The following is a 10,435-nucleotide window of genomic DNA, read 5'->3' on the forward strand; positions in this document are numbered from 1 at the left end:
CCACTCAAGTGTTGTCAGAAAAGCCTTAGGGTCATCCTCAAGGCCCACCTTCGTGAGCTTCATGGCTACCGGCAGGTCTCCAGGGCTTGGTCCCTGGCACCCTGATGGAGAAGCTCTGGGGGACCCCTGGGGCTGCATTAATGCCACAACTCATTGAACTGACCTGTTGCTGGGCCCCTAAGTCAGTTGCTCTTACTGGGCGGCCATTTGCTGCAGGAGCTGTTGCTCTTACTACTGTTGCGCTGCCTGCTGATGCTGTTTCTCAGTCATCCACTTCAGCAACTGTTGCGACTCCATCTCCGCTGGCCCACCAGCCCATATTATTTTACATCAGGCGGTTTGGCCACGGAGGTCAGTCTCCCCTTATCGCAGGAGTGAGGCTGGCTGATTCCAAAATAGTCCCTCAACCCCTTGTTGCCTAGTGTGAGACTTGTACACCTCATCACAAGAGTGTTTCTGGGTTTATGGTCACACACAACAGGCAGTTGTCACACAATGAAGTTTTTGATGGTATCTTTGATTCCCTCAACAAATACATTCCAGTCCTTGCTGACACTTAATTTCTCCCTGATTTTCTCTTTTTCTGTTAGTTACTGGAAACTGAATAGAAGATCATTGTGATGGTACATGATGCCAGCTGACAATCACACTGTTTTTGACCCTGCAACTTACATCCTGACCGGCATCCCGGGTACAGAGGAGTCTTATGTCTGGATCTCCATCTCCTTCTGTCTGATGTACGTTGTGACACTTTTTGGGAACTCTCTCCTACTATTCATCATACTAACAGAACAAAGCCTCCATGAGCCCATGTATCTATTCATGTCCATGCTGGCTGCTGCTGATCTGCTGTTATCTACCACTACAGTGCCCAAGATGCTGGCTATATTCTGGTTTAGAGCGGGGGAAATTTCTTTTGCTGCCTGCCTGACCCAGATGTTCTTCATCCATGTCAGTTTTATGGCCGAGTCGGCCATTCTGCTGGCCATGGCGTTTGATCGGTACGTTGCCATCTGTGACCCATTGAGATACACCATCTTACTAACCAAGTCTGTGATCGGGAAGATGGGGCTGGCAGTTGTCACAAGAAGTTTCTGTACAATTTTCCCTCTCGTCTTTCTTGTGAAGCGGCTGAATTTCTGCAGAACCAACCTCCTGCCTCACAACTATTGTGACTACATGGCCATGGCCCGGCTGGCTTGCGACGACATCACAGTCCACGTCTGGTATGGCGTAGCTGTGGCTATTTTTATAATCAGCTTGGATGCTGTGCTCATTGCTGTATCTTATGGACTGATCCTCAGGGCCGTCTTCCGGCTCCCCTCCAAGGACGCCCGGCTCAAGGCTCTCCACACCTGCGGCTCCCATGTCTGTGTCATACTGATGTTCTACGTGTCGTCCGTTTTCTCCTCTTTAGCACACCAGTTTAGGAACATCATCCCAGGTTATATTGTCAACCTATTGGCCAACCTCTATGTGCTCATTCCCCCCATGTTAAACCCCATCGTGTATGGGGTGACAACAAAAGAGGTCCTGAAACGGGTGATCAACGTCTTTTATCGATGCTGGAGCAGAAGCTCCATGCCGAGCTAAAGGAGCAACAAAAAATGCTTTGGGACTTGGAAATTAAAGCCAGGTTTTCACTGGAACTATGTACTTCCACTGTGTGAGCTCGAAAGCTGGTCTCTCTGATCAACAGAATTTGGGTCCAATGAAAGCTATTACTCCCCCACTTTGTCTCTCTAATATCCTGGGACCGACAGGGCTACAACAACACCGCTCACTTCCACAAAAGGCAGCCAGACTAAATGAGTCTCTGTTCTAAGATGAAGGGAAACAACAAAACAAGAAAGCACAAATGTAAAATCACCCTGCGAGAGAGCACGGCATGTGCATCTCCTCTGTGACAAGCTGCATCTGAGCTGCACTTTTCATGGCAATGGAAAGCAGCAACCAAGGAGGACATGTCATACACCATGGGAAGTGCACTGTGCTGCACATTGGGAGACAGGGGCTCTAGACTTGGTTCTCCCTCCAATCTGCTGTGTCACCTTGGGAGAGTTTCTTTCTTCCTCAGTTTCCTCATTGGCAAATGAGCACACTTTGGGGCCAGCATGGAAGTCAGGATCAAGTCTCCTCAGGGAGACAGCACAGGGATTGCATGGCCCTTCTCCGCACAGCCCAGAACCCGAGCAGGGGTGGCTTTGACTGTGCCATCATGGGCCTCCTCGACCTGGAGATCCACCCCATGAGGACATGGTTCAGGCAGCACAGACCCCCACACACCACCCCACAGCAAACATGGTGATTCATAATGTTTAAGGCCAGAAGGAAGCACAGTCTGACCTCCTGTATAACACAGGCCCTAGAATTATACCCAGTCACCCCAGTATAGAACCCAATAACTTGTTTTTAGTTACAGCAACTTCCTGCTCAAACTCCTAAATCCTTCTCAGGGTCTCAGCTTTGCCGGACTCAGTCCCCCATTCTGTAGCCAAGGCCTGCATCCCACGGGCCTTGCGTTTGGCTACCTTACGGTACATTTTGCATGGATGGGCCCGGCTTCCCCAGGCTGATCTCGCTCTGTTCCCTACCTAGCTGGGTTTGTGGGCGTGGCTGGCAGGAGAGAGATCAGGGGGTGCTGTGGCCTGGTTCAGTGGGCAAGAGGCTCATTTGCACGTGCTCTCTGGTTCCCCCCAGCCATGGGAAAAGGAGAGTATAATCCTGTCTCTGCGATGGGTTTGTTTCACCCCATGCTAAAAGCATGTTTTGCCACTGAGGATAACCTGCCAATTCCTCCTGGGGCTTGGAGGCTTGTTTAACCTGCTTACATCAAAAATGCTGCAGGAATATTTTTTTTCCTTTTTACCCACCTTCCATTAAGAACATAAGCACATAAGAACAGCCGTACTGGGTCAGAACAAAGGTCCATCTACCCAGTATCCTGTCTGCTGACAGTGGCCAATGCCAGATGCCCCAGAGGGGATGAACAGAACAGGGAATCATCACGTGATCCATCCCATGTTGCACATTCCCAGTTTCTGGCAAACAGAGGCTGGGGACACCACCCCTACCCAACATGGCTAAAAGCCATTGACGGACCTCTCCTCCATGAGTTTATCTAGTTCCTTTTTTATCCACTTCCTTATTTACTTTTTCAACACCAGTCATGATTTCATAGACCTCTATCATGTCCCCCTGAGTCTTATCTTTTCCAAGCTGAAAGGTCCCTGTCTTATTACTCTCTCCTCATACGGCAGCTGTTGAGAAGAAATGTCTCCGAAAAGCAAAGAACAGCCTGTACGGGGTCAGACCACCTGTTCATCTAGTCCAGCATCCTGTCTCCAGCAGTGGCTTATACCACAGATTCAGGGGGGTGAACAGGATAGGGCAGTTATAGAGTGATTCATCCCCTGTCCTCCCGCCCCAGCTTCTGTCGTTCAGAGGTTTAGAGTCAGCCTGACCGTCTTGGCTAATAGCCATTGATGGATCGATCCTCCATGGACTGATCTAATTCTTTTTTGATCCCAGTTATACATGTGGCTAGTTCTGTTTTGAACCCAGCTGTACTTTTGGCCATCACTACAGCCCCAGCAATGAGTTCCACAGGATACCTCTGTGTTGCATGAAAAGATATGTCCTCTTGTTTGTATTAAATCTGCTGCCTATTAAATTCACCAGGTAACCCCTGGTTTTTGAATTGTGTGAAAAAGTAAATAACATTTCTCTATTCACTTTCTCCACACTGGTCATGATTTTATAGCCCTCTGTCATATTCCTCCTTAGTCGTCTCTTTGCTAAGATGAACAGTCCAAATCTTTTTAGTCTCTCCTCACATGGAAACCATTCTAGACCCTTAATCACCTTTGTTGCCCTTCTCTGACCTTTTCCAGATGATACATGTCCTTTTTGAGATGGGGAAACCAGAACTGCACACGCTATTGAAGGTGTGGCTGTACCATGGATTTATATAGTGGCAGTATAACATTTTCTATCTATTTCCTAATGGTTCTTAACGATCTATTAGCCTTTTTGACCACTGCTGTGCACAGAGCAGAAGTTTTCAGAGAACTGTCCACGGTGACTCCAAAATCTCTTTTTTGGGTGTTATCAGCTAATCAAGACCCCATCCTTCTACATGTGTAGTTGGGATTATATTTTCTAGCGTGCATCATTTTGCACTTATCAGTGCTGAATTTCATCGGCCATTTTGTTGCCCAGTCACCCTGTTTTGTGAGATCCTTGTGTAACCAATCACAGTCTGCTTTGGACTTAACTATCTTGAATAATTTGAATAATCTTGACATGCATCCGACGAAGTGGGTATACATCCACGAAAGCTCATGCTCCAGTACGTCTGTTAGTCTGTAAGGTGCCACAGGACTCTTTGCTGCTTTTACAGATCCAGACTAACACAGCTACCCCTCTGATACTTGAATAATTTTGTATCCCCTGCAAATGTTGCCACTTCACTGTTCACTGCCTTTCCCTGATCATTAGTGAATATGTTGAATAGGACTGGTCCCAGTACAGACCCTTGGGGGACACCGCTGTTTACCTCCCTCCATTGTGAAGACTAACCATTTATTCCTACCCTTTGTTTCCTCTCTTTAACCAATTATTGACCCATGAGAGGACCTTCCCTCTTATCCCATGACAGGTTACTTTCCTGAACAGTCTTTGCTGAGGGACCTTGTCAAAGGCTTTCTGAAAGTCCAAGTGCACTATAGCCACTGGATCACCCTTGTCCATATGTTTGTTGACCCCCACAAAGAATTTGAATAGCTTGGGGAGGCATGATTTCCCTTTCTAAAAACCGTGTTAACTCTTCCCCCACACATTGTGTTTATCTTCTAAGGCCACTGGAGATATTTGCTACTAGCAGTCGCAGATGGGCCAGACGCCATTGTAGGCAATCTCAGACCATCCCCTCCATCGACTTATCCAGTTCACTTTTGCTGATGGCTTGGGGCAGGGGAGGGGATGTGTGTCCTGGCCAGAGGCTGCCCACTCTGTGAGTGCGGAGCCAGGCTGGGGAGAGCAGGCAGGACAGGGGCAGGTTTGTACTTCAGTGAACTGGTGTGGCAGTGCTGCCTGTGGGAGCCAGCTGAGGTCACTCAATTAGGGTGAACTGCAAACAGAATGGGGCAGACAAACCCCAAACACTGGTGGATATTCCAGTATTTAGATTTACCAAACCAGCACAAAACAGCTTCTATATTACCATACAGGTTATTCAGAAGTCCAAATGATGCAGTTTCCTTAAAGTACCCAGCCTCAGGCCTCTGTCCAGACACACACGTCAGATATGATGATGATTATTGAAAATCTTATCTCATCATATAAAAGAAAAGGTTCTTCCAACCCCAAGGGATCGGCCACATACCCAGGTTCAATTATAACTTAAATCTTACCCAAAATACACATTATAGTCAATTCTTATTTACTGACCTAAAATTTATTAAAAAAGAAAAGAGAGAGAGTGTTAGTTAAAAGATCAATATACGGACAGACTTGAATTCAATTCTTGAGGTTCAGATACATAGCAGAGATGAGATTGTAGTTGCCAAAAGTCTTTTTAGAAAGAGTCCATAGGTTACAGTCCAATGTCCATATTCAGGGTGGCTCCAGTCAATGACTGAGAATCTCAATCCTTACGGCTGAAGGTTTCCCCCTCTTGGAACTCAAAGCAAATCTGAGATGAAGCAGTATCGTGTTCTCAGGTTCTTATATATTTCCATCAGCCTTTTGGCCTGAGAAAACATAGGCTTAACTCCTTCGTCCAAACATCCTGGCAATTAGCACAGGGTAATTTATCCATTAAACAGTTCAGATACAGGTTACCACAACCTTCAAAGAGACACATAGATAATAATACTATTTACTCAAATATCTTCCTAAATGTTAATATTTCTTTTTTGATCTTCGAATCAAAGCTATAGCGATAGACAACACTTATTTGCTTACATCACAAGACCTGAGCAAACATCTGCCCTTCTACCTCTAACAATGCAGACTTGCATTTCAAAGCTCTATTCATTTACATATTTTCCTAACGAGCCTCCATGAGCCCATGTACATTTTCCTCTCCATGTTAACAGTGGCCGATCTGCTGTTATCGACCACCGCGGTGCCGAAAACCCTTAGTGTTTTCTGGTCTCTCTCCAAGGAGATCTCTTTCAACAGCTGCCTCACCCAGATGTTTTTCACTGATTTTATTTTCATTACTGAGTCGGCCATCCTACTGGCCATGGCCTTTGATTGCTACGTTGCCATCTGTGACCCGCTGCGGTACACAACTGCATTAACACACTCCGTGATCAGGAAGATAGCAGTGGCCGCTCTAACCAGGAGTTTCTGTATAATGTTCCCAGTTGTTTTTCTCCTTAAACGGCTCCACTACTGTGGACATAATATTATGCCTCACTCGTACTGCGAGCGCATAGGTGTGACCACACTGGCCTGTGGGGACATAACAGTCAATATTTGGTACGGTTTAGCAACTGGTTTCCTGTCAGCCGGATTGGATGCTATCTTTATTGCAGTCTCCTACGCTTGCATCCTCTGGTCTCTCTTTAGGTTGCCATCCCAGGGTGTCCACCTCAGAGATGTTCCAGTAAGTTTCTTTTACAGACTAGTCTCCTTCTAGTCTGGGTCCAGCAATCACTCACACCCCCATGGTTACTGTCCTTTGTTCCAGTATCTTTCAGGTATCTTTGAGGGTAGAGAGGCTTTCTTGAGCCAGCTGAAGACCAAATGGAGAGGTCTCCCAGGGACTTAAATAGACTTTCTCTTGTGTGTGGTCCCCCTCCTCTCTCCTATCCAGAATTCAGCTCCAAGATGGAGTTTTGGAGTCACCTGGGCAAGTCACATGTCCATGCATGACTGAGTTCCTTACCAGCCAAGCCACATTCCTGGGAAAGCTCAGGTGTAGATTGGTGTCTCCAAGGTCATTGTTGGCATCAGTGTTTATTGATTGAGCACTTACTGAGAACAGTCGTTTCTCAGGAACCCGACCAACTGCTTCACTGAGGCTACTTAAAATTAAACAAGTACATAGCCAATATTCAAAACTTCAAATACAAAAATGACACATGCATACAAATAGGATGCATATATTCAGTAGATCAGAACCTTCACAGAGATATGTTACACGGCATATGTAGCTGTAGTGGGCTGGTTACCCACTCCTGCCCTTCGGGGTGGAAAACAGCCCAGGAGAGGGCTGTGGCTGCAGCAAGAAGCCTGGGCTGATTGGGGAAAGCAGGCTCAGCTGGTGCCAAGCCCCAGTCGGGCCCAGCTGGCCCCTATAAGAGTCTGGGAGCCAGGAGCCCAGTCAGTCTCCCTCTGCCTGTAGAGGGAGAAGGGCCTGGCTGCAGGGGGCTAGACACAGGGTACCTGAGTGGAGCAGGGCTGGGGAAAGTCAGAGGAGCTGGGGAGCTCCAGCCTGGAAAGCCCCAGGCTGCGGCCTAGCATTGGGCTAACAGGTACTGGGGGTTGCAGAGGGCAGCCCAGGGGTAGGCCAAGGCAGCAGGTCCAAACCCAACCTTGCCAGTGATGAGTAGGCTGATGCTGGAGTCTGCCCCAGGGCATGAGGGCTAGATGATGACTGGCAGCAGCCTTATACTGAGGTGAGGTGGGAATAGTGGATGAGAGTTCCCAGGGGAGAGGAGACCCTAAGACTGAGAGAGAAGGGGACAGCACCCCAGCTAACAGGGCACTGTGTCTGGGAGGGACACGGGGGCCAAGCGGTAGTGGATCTCCAGCCTGCAGAGGGCGCTCCAGGCTGGAAATCGAGCTAATTCCCTGAGAGACCAGCAGGAGGCACCACAGGGGTGAGTCCACACCCTTACAGTAGCATAAAACATATTCCAGTTATGTCATAATATATATTCATAAGCATATTCCCATAAAGCATTATGGGGTGCAACGTCACAGTCCCCATATCCGTGTGAAGAGCCAAACCACAACAGCTCAACTAAAATTAAAATATATACCCCCCCGAGCGCCCAATCTCTGCACCTGGCCTCACCTCAGCCACCCCCGGGCATGTGCCCACTTCCCAGATGCTGTGTCTGGCTGGTCTCCATAGACTCAGTCACGGACGGTCTCTCCCTACCTGTATGTCAAGTATCAGAGGGGAGCCGTGTTAGTCTGGATCTGTAAAAGCAGCAAAGAGTCCTGGGGCACCTTATAGACTAACAGACGTTTGGGAGCATGAGCTTTCGTGAGTGAATACCCACTTCGTCGGATCCTGGCACATGATGGGCACTACCCCAGTGACATGTTACCCAGCCGCTGTACACAAAAGGTAACAGAAGGGTCATTCACCTGAGAGGGCTGGGGCCTCCCCATCATTGTGCGCTCTGCTTTCCAAACTGGGTGTCGCTTTTATCCCCAAAGGGAAATCAGTGCTTGAGAGGGAGGCCTATTCACAGGAATACACCTGGCCCTTGGACCTGAAACTGACCTCCAATGGTAGGATGTTCTCCCAGGCTCTGGGGGCTTAGCTCTGGTCTCTGCTCGCTGTGGCACCCCCAGTGCTCCTGGTGTCACCGTGTCATGGCTGGGACGTGGGCAATCAGACCCAGTGGTAAAAGCAGGAATCGGGCAAGGGCAGATCCCAAGAGGTCAGAGTCTAAGACAGGCCAGAGGGCAAACTGAGAATCGAGCATCAGAAAGAAATCAGGGTCAGGGTACCAGGAGATCAGAGGCAGGAGACAAACTTGAGAGCAGAATCCCGGATGAATAAATGGAGTCAGGTGGGGTCAGGATACCAGGACGTCAAGCTGGGGGAGGAAGCAGGAGCCACATGGCAGAGTCCAGAGCAGGGTGGATCCCAGTTCCGAGGACAACTTTCCGTTTCTGTGCTGGTTTTCTTTAGGACGGTGGTTCTCAAACTTTTGCACTCGTGACCTCTTTCACATAGCAAGCTGTGGACTAAGCAGGACCCACAGCATCCTGCCAAGCAGATTCCAGGACTGGGGTCCTTTATAGGGTTTCACCTTCTGGCCTAACAACGGCTGGCAGGTTGGCCAGTACTAGCACCTCAGTCACTGTAGACCCACTTTAAGACCTGTGGTTCCTGATGCCCAGACAGTAATGGAGGCAGAGTCAAACAGGCCGATGGCAGCCATCACTCCTGGTGCCCTTTACTATTGCTGCTGATCAAATCTGTGCAGAGAAGACAAATTCTCTGACTCAGCCCCTCGCTGACAGAAGCGATCAGGACAGCCCACCTGACCCGGAATGCCTACAGGACATTACCCAGTGATAATCCTAGACGTGTAGGACTGGCAGGGGTCCTCAATGAGTCATCTAGTCCAGTCTCCTAAACTCAAGGCAGGAGGAAGTGATCACTAGACCATCCCTGATAGGTGCGGGTCTAATGTTGTTCCTAAGACGTGCCAATGATTTTTGAAAAGTGCCAGCAGATCAACTTTGCACCTTGGTAGAGGAACATGGGAACCACCAGATTGGATCAGAGCCGGCTCCATCGAGCCCAGTAGCCAGTCTCCAGCAGTGGCCAGCACCAGATGCTTCAGAAGAAGCTGTGAGAATCTCTCATGAGGGGATATGGGATAAACTTCCTCTCACACCCTGCATCCCATCCTTATCTCTGACAGAGATTGGCTTAAACCCCAAGCCATGGGGGTCACTCTCCTGTGGTCATTAGGTCTCGTAATTCTGGATATTTTTGATACCCAGCTAAATGCCCAATCCCCTTTTTCATGTTGCTAAGGTCTTGACCTCATTTAATCCTGCAGCAGTGAGTTCCACAGTTTAATTATGTGTTGTAGATAAAATTATTTCCTTGTATCGGTTTTTATTTGACTTTCCGTGCATGTCCCTTGTTCTTCTGTAATGAGAAGAAGAGCAGCTCCTGATTTCTCCTCTCTATCCCGTCTACTGTCTTACATATACACATAGAGATAGACAAGCTGGGGGCGGGGGGAAATATCTTTTATTGCACCAACTTCTGGTGGGGAGTGGGACAAGCTTTCGAGCTACATAGAGCAGTTCTTCAGGTGTGGGATAGGTACTGAGCGTGTCCCAGCTAAATACAAGGTGGAACAGACAGTTTAGCATGAGCAGTTCACACCTATTCGAAGGGACCATTCACGGTGTCCAGGCCGACAGAAGTTGGTCCAGGAAAAGATATTCCCTCCCATACCTTGTCTCTGTAATATCCTGGGACGGACAGGGCTACAGTGACACAGGCACACACATAAATAGGTTTTCAGGATGGTTGGACTAAGTGAGACTAAAGACGGTCTCTATAAAAATGACTGGTGGCTCTCAGGGGTCCCAGGACTGTGAGTCACCTCGTTACCCCCTGACTCAGTGAGAGGGCGTCTCTCTTGTGCTGGCTGGGACACCCCCTGCCCATCAGCCACTCAGGCACCTTCCTCTGGGCTAGGCCAGCCCTGACTTC

The 10,435-nt window shown here is 48.5% G+C and overlaps 1 protein-coding gene across 1 annotated transcript; it reads left to right on the top strand.

Moving 5' to 3' along the window:
- Nucleotides 1-630: 630 nt before the first annotated feature.
- On the top strand, nucleotides 631-1,593 carry LOC123354749 (olfactory receptor 52B2-like). Its single transcript, XM_044996931.1, has one exon. It carries the CDS (start codon nucleotides 631-633, stop codon nucleotides 1,591-1,593), a length of 963 nt encoding a protein of 320 aa, XP_044852866.1.
- The last annotated feature ends 8,842 nt before the right edge of the window (nucleotides 1,594-10,435 follow it).

This window comes from Mauremys mutica, chromosome 1 (genome assembly GCF_020497125.1).
Source record: "Mauremys mutica isolate MM-2020 ecotype Southern chromosome 1, ASM2049712v1, whole genome shotgun sequence".
NCBI lineage: Eukaryota > Metazoa > Chordata > Testudines > Geoemydidae > Mauremys > Mauremys mutica.

Coding starts and splice junctions, on each gene's coding strand:
- LOC123354749 (XM_044996931.1), top strand. CDS start 631: ATGCCAGCTGACAATCACACTGTTTTTGACCCTGCAACTTACATCCTG.